The 18,122-nt window shown below is 40.6% G+C and overlaps 1 protein-coding gene across 1 annotated transcript; it reads left to right on the top strand.

Annotated features, from left to right (window-relative positions):
• Window positions 1-1,436: 1,436 nt before the first annotated feature.
• SHH (sonic hedgehog signaling molecule) lies at window positions 1,437-13,468 on the top strand. Its single transcript, XM_044294188.1, has 3 exons — window positions 1,437-2,196; window positions 7,312-7,573; window positions 11,570-13,468. The coding sequence occupies exons 1-3, from the start codon at window positions 1,885-1,887 to the stop codon at window positions 12,262-12,264; spliced, it is 1,269 nt and encodes a 422-aa protein (XP_044150123.1). The 5' UTR covers window positions 1,437-1,884; the 3' UTR covers window positions 12,265-13,468.
• Window positions 13,469-18,122: the final 4,654 nt, after the last annotated feature.

Genomic DNA, 18,122 nt, shown 5'->3' with positions numbered 1-18,122 from the left:
TCACATACATATACTACCATGCTGTACAAACCATAAACACACCTATAGAACACACTACAGATATAATGCACATATAAACATGCATATACATACATATGATACATACATACAGGCAAATCTAATACACACATGCATATAATATATATACATAAATATAAGATACATACATACACATGCACAAAATACATACAAATACATCTAACATACACATACATGTAGATGATATACATACATAAACATGGACATACAACATGCACATGCATATAATACACACAGAATACTACACACATACCTATAGACATGGGACCCATAGGTAGACATGCACAAGATATGATACATATAATACACAGGGTACATGCATGAAAGGCACACAAGCATATAGAAAAGGATACACATATGCACATACATGAAATTAACAAAAGAAACAAGATTCATACAATAGTATAGTAAATTCATGTACATATAATAAACACACATATAGACAAAGGATACATACATTCTCGTTCAGATAATAAATGTACATACATATAATACACGCATAAATATGATACGTACATACAGGTAATAAATGTACATACAAACACAGACACAGGAATTACACACAAGCACATACGCATTATACACACATACAGACACAGAATACATACATACACATATAATACAAACACACCAATATAGTATATAGTATTATACACACATATAGAAAGAATACACATATATAATAAACACATACATATAGGTACAGAATACATACATACACATAAAATACACAGACATACATATAGACCCAGGATACTTACGCATAAATATATATATAGGATACAAAGGATGCATAGATGCATATATAGATACAAGATACATATATTAAATATACACATGATACATATAGATATATAGACACAGGTGATATAAATAGATGATTCATAGATAATAGATAATATATAGATAATACATAGATAAAGAGATAGACAGACAGATAGATAGATAATAGATAGATAGATAGATAGATAGATAGATAGATAGATAGATAGATAGATAGATAGATAGATATTAGATAGATAATAGATAGATATATAATAGATAGATAGATAATAGATAGATAGATATTAGATAGATAGATAGATAGATAGATAGATAGATAGATAGATATTAGATAGACAGACAGATAGATAGATAGATAATAGATAGATATTAGATAGATAGACAGACAGATAGATAGATAGATAGATAGATAGATAGATAGATAGATAGATAGATAGATATTAGATAGATAGACAGACAGATAGATAGATAGATAATAGATAGATAGATAGATAGATAGATATTAGATATATAGATATTAGATAGATAGACAGACAGATAGATAGACAGACAGACAGATAGATAGATAGATAGATAGACAGACAGACAGACAGATAGATAGATAGATAGATAGATAGATGGATAGTAGACAGATTGGCCATGTGGCTATAGGCAGGGAGCACAGCACACCTCAGGCACAGGCCCCGCCCCCTCTCCTATACACAGGGAGCTCCTCATCTCTCCTGGCTTCTATCAGAAGGAGAAGAAGCTCTGGTGCAGCCAATCAGCTGGGGGCCCCGCGCTATAATATAGAGGCTGCAGCCTCCCTGCGCTCACAGCTCCTGAGCCCTCATTGCTCCTACACTTACTGTCAGACTTTTTTTTTTTTTTTTTCCTTTTTTTTTTTTTTTTTGGAAACTTTTCCCCCCCTTATCTGCAGCCCCTGCCCCCATGTGCAGCTCACTCTTGTCTGAGCACCTGTCCAGGAGGGAGCCGCTGGATCCTACCGCAGGAGGACTACCATCCCTCTGATACTACCCTACTACTACTACTACTATCATTGCTGGGAGTCGCTGGCTTCACATGGACGAGATGCTGCTTCTGCTCAGAGCTCTTCTCCTTGGGGTCATCCTGAGCTCCCTGCTGCTTCCTTCTGCCTTAGCCTGTGGACCGGGCAGGGGGGTTGGCAAAAGAAGACACCCCAAAAAGCTGACCCCATTAGCCTATAAGCAGTTTATCCCCAATGTGGCAGAGAAGACTCTGGGGGCCAGTGGAAGATATGAAGGAAAGATTACTAGGAATTCCGAGAGGTTTAAAGAGCTCACCCCAAATTATAACTCTGACATCATATTTAAAGACGAGGAGAACACAGCAGCAGACAGGCTCATGACCCAGGTACCTACATGATCTCTTCTATGTCTTCATTCATGACCCTCATGCTCAGATCCCTAGATTCAGGCTCTCCAGGGCTGAGGTTTTCTAGCTGGAACTTGTTCATTTGGATGTCACTGAATGCAACATGCTTGACTGTTTTCTTGACTTGATACATTGTATCCACACCAGGCTGAGCACATAATGACACATATCTGCTGAGTGGATCTGCTGTATTCTGCATTGTTTCTTTAGATGACAGTTCCCTGTCCCACACACTGGGCACCCAGCACCCAGCACCCAGCAGGCTGATACATTGCATCTAGCCATGGACTAATGCAGCCTGCTGCTCATCCCTTCCTGACATGTACAGTGGCAGACATTGGCTTTCTAGAAGGAGGCTTCTTCAGTATATAGTGTCTAGTTATCCCCCCACAATGTCCAGGACAATCTTAATCGATTGCCTGCTCCTTTACATCTGAGCATAGCCTTATAGGCAGCACTGCTCAGTGGAGCAGAATGTATTTAAGGATGCCCGGTGCCATCCTCTGATACCTTCCCCTGATCACTTGCCTCCATGACATCATCCCTTCTCCAATGAGATATTGTAAATTAATAGGTTCCCAGAAAGGAGTACTTGGAGATTTAACTCCATCCTCACCAGGACCTTCTTGCAGAGCGGTAGGGGGTAGACAGAGGTCAGGCGGCTTACCAAAAATATATAGTATATGTGTTTATGTGTAGAGAGAGAGAGAGATAGATAGATAGATAGATAGATAGATAGATAGATAGATAGATAGATAGATAGATAGATAGATCAGACAAGTAGATAGATAGATAATAGATACATAGATAGATAATAGATAAAAAATACATGATAGATAGATAGATAGATAGATAGATAGATAGATAGATAGATAGATATTTAGACAATTAGCATTGTGTCTGTGCAGAATTTCTTCGGCTCATCCCAGTGACCTGCTCTCCTTGGAATCTCTGAGCTGCCACCTTAAATTGCCATGTCCCTTAAGGAACTGACTGCCAGATCAATTGAATGAGCACAGATCAGACAGCCGGGCTTGGGGGTCACCCTTCTTAACCCCAGTCCTAGCACAGGGCTAAGCGGCAGCAGTAGCAGCTTTCTTAGCTATGCCTGTATCACAGCTGCTGGTAGTTATACAGTCACCTTCTATATGTGTAGATACAGAAAAGAATCTACAGACATATGCAGAGCAGCAGCCTGTGTGCAGGGAGGGAGAAGTGTCAGCACTGCCAGCCAGACTCATCTTCAGCTCCACTTACTCATCACTTCTATCGATCGCAACGGCTTGTGTTTCAGTTTGTGCGACTCCGGACTGCAAGAAAATGGACAATGTTTGGAGCCCAGGGGAAGACAGGATTAATGCCCTCCGCCAGGGAGAAAAGCCTAGAATGGAGGGAAGACAGAAATAAAATGAATAGAGAGATAGATAGATAGATAGATAGATAGATAGATAGATAGATATTAGATTCTTTTGGAAGTGCCCTGGAGTTTATTTTTTTTATTTTTTGTTGATGGATCGCCTCCTCGGCCCTGGCACTCCATATTCACACAACTACTGCTGTGCTGCCTGCCATACCTTTCTTTACCCACTAGATAGATAGATAGATAGATAGATAGATAGATAGATAGATAGATAGATAATAGAGAGAGACCAGACAGATAGATAGATAGATAGATAGATTGATAGATAGATAGATAGATAGATATTAGATAGATAGATAGATAGATAGTTGATTTAGATACATATCTCATACTCTGCCCCCAGACCTGGCTGTGCCCGCCACCATTCTTCCTCTGTGGTTGGTGCCAATCTCTCCCCTCAGCCTGTGCCACTCTCACCCCTTAGCTGGCAGTATCTGAACTCCTGACCTCCTGTCAACTTCCTTAAGAAAAGTCAGCCCCCAGCCGTCATGTCTTCTCCCCAACCCTTCTGCAGACAGGGACGATGTCAGAAGGTGGTCTGAGATGCCAGCAGCCCCTCTCCCTGCGGTGGCACCAGGGCAGTGTCTGCAGGCGTCTGCTCCCTTACCACCTATTAAGGCCAGGTCTGGCTCAGGTACATTCCTGGCAGGTGCCCGGACCCGCCTCACCAGTCTATCTAGTATGGGGAGCTATTCACTCCATGGCTCTGTTAAACTTTCATAATGTTTGTTTAATGCTTTAGTGACTGGTTAATATTAACTGAAGTGGGAGAGACAGAGGAAATGACAGAGTCGCAGACAGGCAGGGGATGTGGGGTGGAGGTTGCTTCCAGATGACTTCAGTGTCCTGGTCCTGTCCCTATAACCATAGTAAGCTTCTCCTAGGGTGGGAAGAACAATGCATTTCTATGAATGAAGTGACAGCCAGGTGCTAAGCAGACACCTAGGTGCATAGAGCCTATGTGGAATGTAAAGAGCTCAGCCTGGTATTCTGGGAGCCCACCAGGTTGTTTACCCTGACAGGTAACTGCTAAGTGTTTCCATTTGTGAAGAGATCAGGAGCTGGCAAGGAGATCTTGTTGGACAACACAAAGCCTTAGGTCTGGCTGCCCTGCTGAGTTTCACTTTGGCTGAGCAGAATTGGGGTTGATTTGTGGCACACGACCCAGTGAATTCATGAATAGTCTAATCTTCACGGTCATGACTTTGACAATACAACTGTAGCTGGCACAAAAGGACCAGGCTCTGCCTAGTCCATTTAAACAGGTCTATCCGAGGAGCTTGGCCTTGTCAGTGTGTAATGATGAAATATTTCGGTAGCTAGAAGTTGTATTTAGCTCAGACATGAATTACAGGCTCAGTACACTGGGGAAATGTTATAAACTGGGCTGAAAACCATATAGAACCATAATACACAACCTATATAACAATATTCTGTGCTACCCGCTAGGCTATTAGTATTATGTATACTGTGTACATCACAGTCCCAGGTGTGGACTATGTAATCAGTCACTATGTTCAGCCTTAATTGCAAGATGTGAAAGAAACTGAAAAAATAGTAATATAATATCTGCTTCCACATAGGAGATGATAAACCCTCCATACGTCCCCAGCTTGTAGGTCTAGGCAACAGCTAAAACTAGACATACGAAGTAATAGTCAAGTTTTAGCTCTACACTGGAAGTTAGGATCCTGTAAAAGTTATCTCAGTTCCAGGCTTCCAGATTGTAGCTCTACAAGATATTTTAGGGCAATATGAAGATATCCATAAAGCTCATGGTCTCCACCTTGTAGGTATAAAGCTGAAGTTGGGGTCATGTAAAAGAATATGGTCACTGTACGGTCTTCAAGTTGTTCCTATAGAGTAGATGTTAGGACCACCATAGGCATTCGCCTTACTTTATAGTCTCCGAGTTGAAGGTCTACCTTAGGAGTTTGGATAATATAGATGTGGATATAGATCACAGTTTATGGTCTCCAAAGTGTTCCTCTAAAGTACATGTTAGGACCATCTTAGGTTATCTTGTCATTTTATGTTCTCTAAGTTGTAGGTCTACTTTAGGAGTTGGGATAATGTGGAAATTCATATATATTTATGGTCTCCAAATAGAAAGTGTGCATTATAAATTAGGATCAGGTAAACATATGTATCTCCAGTGTCTATTACAATAGGTGGACTATATGTTTCAGCATTCCCTGTTAATTTCTGGCAGCATATACTGGAACCAGCAGTAGAAATTTAAGGCTAGGATACAATACAAGAGTGTGACACATACATCGTTGGCAGAAACAACTTCTGTAACCTCCAGTTCCTTTACCTGAACAGGTCCTGCTCTATTAAGGGATTGTTATGATCATGAATTATGACGGGCTATCCTCTACTCTACATTTGTTAATATGCTCTCATAAATCATGCGGGTTCTGTCCTTGTCATTGCTGCCCCCAGTCTTTTATATTGCTCTTTCTTTTGGAATAAATCCTTTAAAAAAAGACTTGTGTGACCTGAAGAAAGGAGATGGAGGGTAATAGGGAAAACAAATGTATTGATGTCATACAACTGAACAAGAATGGTGACATTTAAGATAAATAATGTTTGTTCACTCCATGTCTTAAAGTACAAGTCACCTGTTATTTTAACATTGTTATCTCCTCAGCCCCTGCCCTATCTGGTTTACAATTCCCAGCATGTTCTCTTCACTGGCAGAAGCAATGGACTTTCCTAAGTAGTGATCTCTCTATAGATGTTTGAAACTGAGTGTGTCTGAGGCACTTTACAAGCTAGAAATACCTCCTGCACTAAGAACCCTAGTGAGTGATCTGCAAGGCGAGGTCTTGTCCAGTAGATAATGGTGTGTCAGGGTATTGAGAAACTTTTCAACAAGGAATTAATGTGAAAAGGATCCACTTTCCGGTGTATAAATCCTGGGGTCCCATTTAAAGACCTGACAGTATTTGTCTTCGGGAACAAGTTTCATAGGGTTAAAGTCCATCATTGCATTAGTGTGAGGTGGCATGGTGATTGAGTGACGTCTTTAGATCCCAAAACACTTTCTTCGGTTCCTTTTACATTCCCATGCCTTTTGGTTGTTTAGTTGTGTTTTCTGGTCAAGTAGTAAATATAATGACTGTCAGGAACATTCAGGGGGAGAAGGTTGTGGAATAGGAAGTATGGTAGGTAAATAATAATCTAGACTAAATATATGATGGAGCTAGATGAGGGGAAACCTTACCTGAAGACACCGTCTTGAAGCGCACATGTGGTTGAGGTATCTGCTAACAGATTAAACGGTAACATGATAAATCCGTTTATTTTTAGGGGCAACACAATAATGCATTATATAATTCCAAGATGTAGTAAGACTATTCAAGAAGTGTAAGAACTACTTATACTAGTTAAACACCTGCTGTGATGAAATAATTAGATGAAGTTCATTGTGATACAACATGCACTAAGGTTTACTCAACAGAATGAAGTAGTAAAGTAGGGACACGTGGAGAGGGCAATACAATTCTCAGTGCTCCAGAAATTTCTTTATTAGCTCAAAAAGTATACTTCTCATCTCATCATGTTCATGTCACCAACTTGCGCTGCAGGTTCTTGTCATACTGTAGTTTGGAATTTTTGTATCCTGCAAATAACACCTTTCTACCACCTTCTTCTTGCTTTTCTTCCAGAGATGTAAAGACAAACTCAATGCCTTGGCTATCTCAGTGATGAACCAATGGCCAGGGGTGAAGCTGCGGGTCACAGAAGGTTGGGATGAAGATGGACACCATTCAGAGGAGTCATTACATTATGAAGGTCGAGCAGTGGACATCACCACCTCTGATAGGGAACGTAGCAAATATGGCATGTTGGCAAGACTGGCGGTAGAGGCTGGATTTGACTGGGTCTACTATGAGTCCAAAGCCCACATTCATTGCTCTGTGAAAGCAGGTAAGGTCCTTCAAGACAATATACGGTATTTTTTTATCTTTTCAAGAACTCTAGCTAATTACTATGTATCTCCTGGCAGCTACTAAGAACTTACATCACTGCATGACATGGTCCTGGTGATTTTCCAGATGTCTTCATTTTTTATAAAATATATATCATTTCAATACCAGGTAAATGGTTGAGGGGGTAGGATAAGATTTTTGGACACCTGAGAGTTTATGTGGAAAGTATCCCATTATGTATTTTGCTATGTATTTGTTTTTGTTTTTTTATCATTTGAATGTATCACTCAGTACTACATATAGTCAATATAGTAGATAGAAAAATATCCTATGACTTCTACAGCTACTATTTGAGAAGGTCCAGCTCACCATGAGAGACTCATAATAAGGATATTATTGTAGTCTGATGATAATTTTATGACTTGTTATATCTGCTCCCAGCATTATTATTCTTCGCATAATTTTTTATGGTTTCCAGATATTGTTGTTGTTCTTAGCAATGAAACAGTAGTAAACGATCAAACGTTGAGGCTTTTCATGATAGGTAGCAGAGCCTTTACAAGTCTCCAATAGCCTATAAAGGAAATATGTTTTTAATTTAGGGTATTCCCCTCCTATGGGTATTTAGCAGTAATACAGCAGTTCATTACAATTACACCGGCTCTGTTCTAATTCGTTTTCAGCAGTACTGGCTATTGTCTTTAAGATAAACTAATACAGTAAATACGCAGGCTGGTCCTAATGATATCCAGTGGTGGACAGCCTGTACTTTTTGGTGGCACCACCTTTTTGATGCAATGCTTTGGAGGCAAAAGTCTGCGTGAGGCTAGATTCAAAGCAGCATTTATGGTTGTGTGCCCATCTACTCTGCAATAATTATATCAGGAGAATTTGGGGGTTACAATGTGGCAAAGTAGAATGATGCAATGGTAATAGAGTTGACCTACTTCGAAAAGTCCGGATTTTCCAGCAGTCTCTCAGCAGTTCTGTTGTGGGCTGACTATATACATACCTCTAGAGTCTGAGTTTGTTCTCCTGATAGCAATCATAATCTGATCTGATCTCCAGATCTGGAAAGTGCAGGGAGGCTGTGTAGTAAGTGCATAGCCTTCCACTACTAGTATATGAAACATGTTATGCTGTGTGGCTGACCTACACTGTGCACTGACCATCTGCCCCATATAACCAGCACTTACCACCTTTACACCTATAGTGGACTACTGTACTTATGGTATTGTAGGTTACTAAGGACATGGCCTCTGTTCTACATAGAAGGAAGCTGGTGGGTCATGGCTCATCTTCTGTGTATTAGACCTAGATAAAGATTATTATTTTTTTTTTTTTGAAGTACAGAAGATGTTGATTGTATTCTTAGTCCTGTTTATAGGCAAAGATGGATAGATAGATTTTGATAACTATTATGAGATTAAAGTGAATATGTTTGGACTTGCTTGATCATTATCAGCTCTCTGTGAAGGCATTAAATCAATGGTCTAGAACTTGCAGAATTGATGTGAAACCATAACTCCCAATCAGCCATGGTGAAAGTTGTAGTTTCTCAAGACCAGGAGTCCCACACCTTGCACACCACTGCTTTAGAACTATTGTCAGAAGTTATATTTGGGAATGACATTGAATTCTCTGCAGACACATAGTATGATATTATAAGCTGCCTGTGCACACCAGAGTCCAGCACTTTTTACACTGACTGTGATGTATTGCTGTGGCACATAAGGTCGTGTGACTGTGCTGTCCTGAATTCAAGAGTAAATCTGAGATGCCTACAGCTAAATCTTGGCTGCCATTGTCCTGACTCCATTTCATGCAGGAGAATTTGATGAGGAGATTAAGGCCCATAGTTCCTAGGAGGAAGACTCTCTATTTGAGATATTTTGTTTACTGAAAGTATGATCCCTGACAATGAAAGGAGAATTATTATTACCATGACACAGGGGCAGGATGGAAGGTTGACCTCTGGAGGGTATTTAGAGGAGAACCATTACATTTAAAATTCAAATACCAGTTCAGAGTGTCTTGGAAAGTGTCTGTACTGAGCAAACAGTCCTTCTTGGATTTTGGAGTCTATGTGTGTGAATTGGCACACAGAGTCCCTGCACCTGAGTAAATAGGGGGGGAAGCTGGGAAGAAATTAAAGCATCCTCTCTTCCAAGAGTGCCCCCATTTTGCTATAAGAAATCAGAATGACAATTGGATTTTAATTAGGGAACCCAAACAAGAGCTTCTCAAAGCCTCCAAATCTTCACACCTCAGCCAATTCAGTGATGTGTTTGGAGAGGGGCTGTATAGGATGAGCTCCATTCAACAGCCCCCAAAACATACAAACAAAGCTGCTTTGCTGGGGGCACACAGTAGCAGGGTGGACACTGCTACACATGCACAAGTTGTTCCCTACAAGACACTTCCCAGGACTTCTCTCTTGTAACCTGTTTATTTGTTAACTCCAAGTGGTAAAGTCCTTAGGAGATAAATAAAAACTCATTTTCACCCCTCTTGTTCTTCCTGCATTAGTGATGTGCTCACAAGTGGCAGAAGTGTTATTACACAGTCCAGTCCCCAGCAGGTCCAGGAAGTTACACCAGATCTCACATAGCTTGGTGTAGAGAGCCACATGTAGTGGCCTCATATTATCACCACAGGATCATCAGCTAAGAGGGGAAAATGTAAGAAAAGAGAGTTATTATTCATTCACAATGTTATTTAAGGATAGCTAGATGGATAGATAGATAGATAGATAGATAGATAGATAGATAGATAGATATAGATAAACAAATAGATACATCAGACAAGTAGATAGATATATAATAGACTGATAGATACTGTACATAGATAAATAGTTTAGACAAGTAGATGGTAGATGCATGATAGATAGATAGATAGATAGATAGATAGAGAGAGACCAGATAGATAGATGCTTGATGGATGATAGATAGATAGATAGATAGAACTATCAGCCAAAATAGGAAATTATGTAAAAAAAAAAAGATAGATTAGAAAGATAGCTATATGGTAGATGATAGATAGTATATAGAATATAGATAGATGATAGCTGATAGATATTTAAATAGTTCAAAAACGTGAACCCGCGCTGACTAATTGAGTATCAAACAATACCGTATTATTATAAGGCACACTAAAATACCGTCTTTTTTCTTTGATCTCCTCCAAAGAGATATATAGGAACTGATCCAAAAGTTTATAGATTTTGGTTAAATAGATACAGGTGTTTGAAAAACCTGCAAATTTTCACAACTTTCCATACATGATGGGATGTTATTGTCGCATGTCCTAAATTTGGAAGGCGCTCACACTCGCGTTTGGTGCGGATCTGTTCAGATAATACAACCGTCTTCGTCCGTTCAGAACGGATCCGTTTGAATTATCTTTAGCATAGCCAAGACGCATCCGTCTTAAACACCATTGAAAGTCAATGGAGGACGGATCCGTTTTCTATTGTGCCAGATTGTGTCAGTGAAAACGGATCCTTCTCCATTGACTTACATTGTGTGCCAGGACGGATCCGTTTGGCTCAGTTTCATCAGACAGACACGAAAACGCTGCAAGCAGCCTTTTGGTGTCCGCCTCCAAAGCGGAATGGAGACTGAACTGATGCAAACTGATTCATTCTGAGCGGATCCTTTTCCATTGAGAATGCATTAGAATGCAAACTGATCCGTTTTGGACCGCTGGTGAGAGCCCTGAACGCATCTCACAAACGGAAATCCAAAACGCCAGTGTGAAAGTAGGATTCTTTGGCAGGCCATACCTTTCCAATATTATTATTTTATAACCATTTTTTCTTCACTGACTGGCTCCTTTAGCGATATAACAACTGGTAATACGTTATTACTGGCCCATGCAGTTTATATGTCATAGAAATAATTTTGAAGGGGATTAGGGGAAAGTTACAGAGGCAGAAAAAATTGTATTTATCAAATGATGTGATGTTTAACACGTGTGGTTTTTTTATTTACAGAGAATTCAGTTGCTGCAAAATCTGGGGGTTGTTTCCCGGGCAATGCCACAGTTTGGACGGAGGGTGGAGCCACCAAAGCGGTGAAAGAGCTGATGCCCGGAGATCGGGTGCTGGCCGCTGATGAGGAGGGAAGAATGGTTTACAGCGACTTCCTCCTGTTTATAGACAGACAAGAAAGTGTCAAAAAGTTGTTCTATGTCATAGAGACATCTCAACCTAAGGAGATCATCCGTCTGACAGCTGCCCATCTAATTTTCGTGTCAGAGAGCCCAAGCAATGGCACAAGGTCTTTGAAATCAGTTTTTGCCAGTGATATCAGTCCTGGAGATCGAGTCTTTGTAGCTGACCATACATTGACGAGCCTGAAGGAGGTGACAGTAGAGCGAGTCCACCTTGAAGAAGACATTGGAGCTTATGCCCCAGTGACCTCTCATGGGACAGTGGTCATCAACGGGGTATTGGCTTCCTGTTATGCAGTCATTGAAGAACACAGCTGGGCACATATGGCATTTGCCCCTCTAAGATTTGCCTTTAAACTTTTGTCTTTCCATTCCCCTCAAGACTATAAACCATCACCCAAGCACCTTTACCTTGAAGGTGTCCACTGGTATCCACACCTCCTGTACCAGTTAGGAACGTGGATCTTGGACAATGACTCTATTCACCCACTGGGAATGTCAACGAGGTCCAGTTGAGAAGATCCCATGCCATTGAGAAAGACATTCATTTTTAATGTAGGACACTTCAAAGTAGACACTAAGGAACAAGACTTTCCCCATCTTCGTCCTTGCTATTATTATTTTTGTATTATTATTTTGCATCCTGTTGTCATTTTCTTTTGTGTTTTTTTCTTACTGAATATTTTATTTATTTGCTTGTTCTCGGAATAGATGTTTAATATGAACTGGACACTCAAGAAGCCTTAACTAGTTTCTTTGATAATTTATTGTCAGGTGAACCTTCCATGAAATCACTGAAGCTCTCTCTGTGTTGAGTTCAGGTTGACACAGCAGATTCTATTTTTTTACCTGTCAAGTCAGTCCTCGCTTTTTTGGTACTGTCCACCCACCCATCCCCCTGACTCTCTTCTCTGCCTTCTCCTTGACAGGCCTCTGTGGTAGGTGTCCCTAAGGATCTAGCTAGGTCTGGCTGTCACTAAAAAAAAAGTGTTAAATAATAATTGTAAGACTTGTCTCAAACAGGGGGCTAGTAAATTATATTTTTCTACACAGAAATGTAAATTAGATTTTTTTTTTTTTTGCTTTTTTTGTTTTCAGAGATCAATACTGACTGAATGGCATTTCGTTATTTGAAATAGTGTACAATATGAGAATATATTATTTTAATTTAACTAGTTTCACAAGGTAACGTTATGGCTTATGATCTATGGTTGTTTTATTTGTTATGTTTTTGTTAGTTTTTTTTTATTTGTATCATCTTGCATCTGCTCACATCCATAGAACTGACAAGACTGTTACACAAAATCTCGACCTTGGCTTATTATTTCATCTTCTTTCCTCCTAAACAGTAGGAATCTTGCCATTTTAACCTCAAAGAGTTTATTAGAAAGTGATCATATTTTTGTGAAGAAGATACAAGGTGCACATGAATTGGGACCTCCAGAGGATGAAGACTGTTGATGATTTGCATTAATAGATTGAATAACAGCTGTAAAATTTACTAAAATGTATTTTTTGGAATACTTTGTAACGGCTTTAATAGTTTTATAGAAATAAAGTGTGCTATGCACATCCTGCTTGGAATTTACTACTGACATGTCCAGCTTTTATTCATTACATAGCATGGGTCTGGTCTTTGCTCTACATTGCCTTTCATGTTAATTTTTTTTTATTATTATTCTTAAAATTTGGTTTTATTGTGTTATCTTTGTGTTAGCCATAGCAGGATCCCTTCAGACACTTCTTCCCAATGACACTGTATAACAATAAAGAGAAATTCTTTAATTCCTTTGAATTTCATTCCTAATGGAGGATTTATTAATTGTATCCTGCTTAATTACTAGATACACTTTACAGTTGTAATAGGACTTGTATAGGTGACTTTGCCTCAGGCAGAATATTGAATAACTTTACTGATGCAATAGATGTTGTATAGTGACTATCCTGTGTCTCACCCATGTATGGTCTGTATATACTGTATATCTGCTCCATTGGATACAGCTAATTACATAAGCGTTCACTGTATGTCCCAGGAGCAACACAATCATTTTGCATTTTGGGCCATAACAATTAGATGTCAGTCTATGTAATGAATGATATTATGACTGATCTTGGAGAGGGGGGGAGGCTAGTCTTCAGACTTGGTGCGGGACTACAGATCCCAGAACACTGAGTAGTGTATATCCTCCTTTCCACAAAGCTTTGCCAGCTTAGTATTGGTCTTACCTATGTGTATAAGGATAGGAGCCAGGAGTGTAGCTATAGGGGGTGCAGAGGAAGCAGTCGCTACCAGGCCCAGAAGCCTGATGGGGCCCAAAGACCTTTGTGCCGCATAAGAAGATGCCAGTATTATATAATGTGCATGCTGGTCAAGTTACACCTCTGGCTGGAGGGAAGGGGTTAGGTCAAGAATTTGGCATGGGGGGGTGCCATTAAAATTTTTGCCTCAGGCAGCGCCTGCCCCTGGGCACAAAGCACTGCGGGAAGGGGGCCCAAGGTGAAGTCTTGCACCAGGGCCCATGAACCTTTAGCTACGCCCCTGATGGGAGTTCATGTTCAGTATGACAGGTTCATTACATCTGTTTGCACATTTACCTCTCCATAATCTTGCACATATGTCCATGTTCCGTGGTGCTTAGAGGCTCAGAGATGACAGAAATGAACATACTAAATTATTGTGATGACCAATAATATTAATATCAACTGTTGAACAATTTTTTGCTTGGTGTCTTTACTGGTGACTTAGGCCCCCTACATATATGTCCGGCAATCCGGCTCATTTGCCCTCTGAGGGGAAGCAGAAAACGCCCGAAAGAATCTGATCCCAACGTTTTCTAGGAGATCGTTCTCACACATCCGTTGCATCTGTTGTGATGCTGCATGCTCAGTTTTTCTGTCCGGCACTATCACATTTGGCCCATCGCTGAAACCAACGGAGCCAAGCAGATGCCATTGACTATAATCGAGTCCGTTCTGTTTCTGTTCAGGTCTCCGCTTATATGCAAGAGTTCTTGGTTGGCTCTTTTTTTGGCGGAATCTGCGACGGCGGCCCTGAACGGAGCCCCCAGTGCAGATGTAAACTTGCCCTAATCAAGCGGAGCCTTGCCTTTAGGGCCCCTTTACATATGTCAAGCGATCTAGCTCAGTGGCTAAAGCAGTATGAGATGGGGTTGGATGTGATTAGAAAAACATGGCCGCCTACTTCCATAATCAATGCCATTATTGTCCATGGATTGAGTCTGATATTGCAACTCATCCTCATTTACCTGTATATGGCTCCAATAACAAACACAGCTCATGGACAAGTGGCACAGCTTCCAGAATAAAGCAGCCATGTTTTGTATTCTTAAAGGGATACTGCAGTTACTACAAGCAGGGGTGCACCTAGCCTTTCTGCTGCCTGAGGCAAAAACGGATACAGCGCACCCCTCCCCTTCCCAATGCCAATTTCTTAACCTAACCTCTTCCCTTCAGCCCATGGCCCTCCGGCTGCCCCCCTCTTGCTGCTATCTGGCCTCATTAGTGGTGCACCCCTGACTACAAGTTATCTCCTATCCTAATTAATATTACTACTAGTTTGTTATCACTGTACACTACAAGTGAATATATAAGATACATTTTTACAAGTAATTGGAAGGTGAAACATTTGGTTTCGGAATATTGAGCAATGATTTGCTCACGGGAATCTATGTGAACTAGCCTTATTCACTAGAACCAATGATTCATTCGAAGTTATGACAGGAATTTGAAAATGTCACCTTGTGCCCAGGCAGGAATGCTCCTATCCAGGAAAAATACCTGTGCGGCCTTCTTAATGTTTACATGTGAAATGCTGTGCCAGTGTGCAAGACGTCAAGCTGGTGCTGAGCACCACTACAGAGGAAACGTCTGAAGTTTCTGTCCCTCTGAAGAGAATACATACCAATAAAGATGCTCGGGAGTTCAGTGGAGGATCCTTCCCCTCACTCAATAGTAAAATGGTCAGGACATACCATCAGAACCCAGTACATGAGATTTACATTCCATCCAGTCTTCGCACCAAGGTAAAAGTTTTCATACATGGATACCAGAAAGGTTCCAAGCTCAAAAACATGGAGGAGGCAGACAGTAGTCTTTACATTCGGTGAATGTTATGTTCCACAAACCAATAAGCCATGTTACTGATGGGATTCATGTCTCATATAATATACAAAGAAGTGCAGTAAACCAAGAAGACCATATGATCCCAAAAAAGTATAGGAAAAGCGATTGGTTTATACCAATAGTAATCTATTCCATCCATTGTCTATCTTACCAGGGTCCATGGAGGTGGAATAGAAAGAATGCCCCTCAATCAAGCAAGGATTGGGTCTCAGTGACACTAGATAAGGGTTTTGTAGGGATCCTGCAGATTTTGGGGTAATCTGTCCACTGTTTGAAAAAAATCTGGAGTAAGTAGAACAACTAGTACCAGTAAAAAAAAAATTGGCCCCCGACCTTCCTGCATATAGACTGTTTATTAAATTGGTCAAGAAATCTTCAGACCTGCATAATGGGGGGATCCAGCATAAAGTCATCTTCAGACATTATGGGGAACATTGATGGGGATCATAAACTGAACAAGCAATGGTATTCTGTAGAACATCTGAGAACCTTCTGACAGAGTCTATGATATAGAAAGCATTGGAAATATGACATTATTTTCTTGCTATTGGAGTTATAAGGTCAGTGCTACAATAGTGTACGGATTGTCTCAGGGATTTCCAACTGCTGGTATCTCAATCATTATTTCCCATTTAGGGCATAATGCCACCATGCTATGCTGTACTGGGTAGTACTTTGAGACATAATAAACACTGAGAGATAAGTGAGAAGCGATTTCATGGCTGACTGTGTCACGGTTTAATAAAATTACAAAAGATTATGGATATGATACCTCATGGATTCAACATGTCCAACCTTTGAATCGATGCATGAGGAAATTGAATCAATGGAAGATCAAAAAAAAAAAAAAAACATCCTGGAGTAATCAGTCAGGTCTCCATCATCACATCAGGGAATGTATCCAACACAAGGTCTCCAAGCTTTTACTGTATCACAATCATAGGCGCAATTGAATTATTTTTATATTCTATAATATTCCAAAATTTCCAGTCCACTTGGAAAAATAGCCAGGAAGTCCCCTTTGTTATCGTGCTTCTTTTTACACAGCAAGACTAGGGGATCAAGAGCTAAAAGGAACCGAATGCCCCCTAACTCGAGAAATCTGGAAAAGAGCATGGGCTTCCACAACAGAAAGTATTCACGTATTCCGTTCCGTCAGATATCCTCCTAAATTGTGGGCAAAGACACACAAGTTATTCCTTTCTGTACATGTACGGTCTAATAAGTGCAGAGTCAGGGGCATAGCTATACGGGAAGCGGCTACTTTGGGGCCTGAACTCAGCAGGGGCCCACCCAGGAGGAGGACTAAAATATTTTATTGTCAGGGCCCCCTCAACAGTATTTTACAATGACATTATATACAGTGACATTGTAGGAAACAGATGGAGCAGCTTCTGGGCCTGGTCTGAGAGAGCGATCTTGAGTAGCCACAGGAGTGGGTGTTGCACAGGAAAGGGGGGCTGCAAAAAAGTTGCTGGGGGTGGGCCCCATTCGATAATTTGCTGTGGGGCCCAGTAATTTCTAGTTACTCCACTGTACATAGCAACTTATTTCAATTTGCACAGAGCTGTTTCGGCTTCATATCCTTCATCCGTGCAAGGTATGGAAACCAGTTCTGCCTGCATAAAATGACCACTAGGGGCAGAAAGGAATTCATTGCATTACCGCCCAAGCCCCCCCCCCCCCTATCCCGGAATGAGGATTAATTTCCTGGCTGTGTATATATGTTCTGCTGCATGGTAGCATTTAAATACCTACTGTTTTAAAAGGGCTCTTCCAGACTAGGTGGATAAGGTGAAAAAAATGTAACATCGGTATGGGTGCACCTGCTAGGACCCCCTGCCGACCGCCAGAACTGGGGAGCTCGGATACCCTATTCGCCCAGTTGTCAGTCCGCAGCTTGGAGGAATTTGAATGAAGATCTTAATTCTGATGATGGAGGCCGGTCTCAGTGGTCGGCCCCACACCGATCTAGCATGTATCGCCAATGCAGGGGAGAGATGATAAATACTTCAGTCTGGAAAAACCCTTTAAGAATAACCTTGTTGTATTTCCTTTTAAAGCTACTGAAATAAGATCTCATTCTCCCCACTCATCATGTTAGTGAAAGTCAAATATAGCAAATAGTTTCTGTCTCATAACACTATTATGTGTCCGAGATCCAAAACACTCCATTCACTGCTTGGATCTAAAACTACAACTATCGGAAATGAATTGCCCTGAAAGGGACA

This window comes from Bufo gargarizans, chromosome 5, assembly GCF_014858855.1.
Source record: "Bufo gargarizans isolate SCDJY-AF-19 chromosome 5, ASM1485885v1, whole genome shotgun sequence".
Taxonomy (NCBI): Eukaryota; Metazoa; Chordata; class Amphibia; order Anura; family Bufonidae; genus Bufo; species Bufo gargarizans.
The sequence above is the reverse complement of the archived record's forward strand: the minus strand, read 5'-3'. Positions and strand labels throughout refer to the sequence as shown.

What these genes read in the sequence shown, in the direction of transcription:
- SHH (XM_044294188.1), top strand. Translation starts at nt 1,885, where the DNA reads ATGGACGAGATGCTGCTTCTGCTCAGAGCTCTTCTCCTTGGGGTCATC. An exon ending in CAGACAGGCTCATGACCCAG is followed by an intron (nt 2,197 to 7,311) that starts GTACCTACATGA and finishes CTTTTCTTCCAG; the next exon opens with AGATGTAAAGACAAACTCAA. An exon ending in TCATTGCTCTGTGAAAGCAG is followed by an intron (nt 7,574 to 11,569) that starts GTAAGGTCCTTC and finishes TTTTATTTACAG; the next exon opens with AGAATTCAGTTGCTGCAAAA.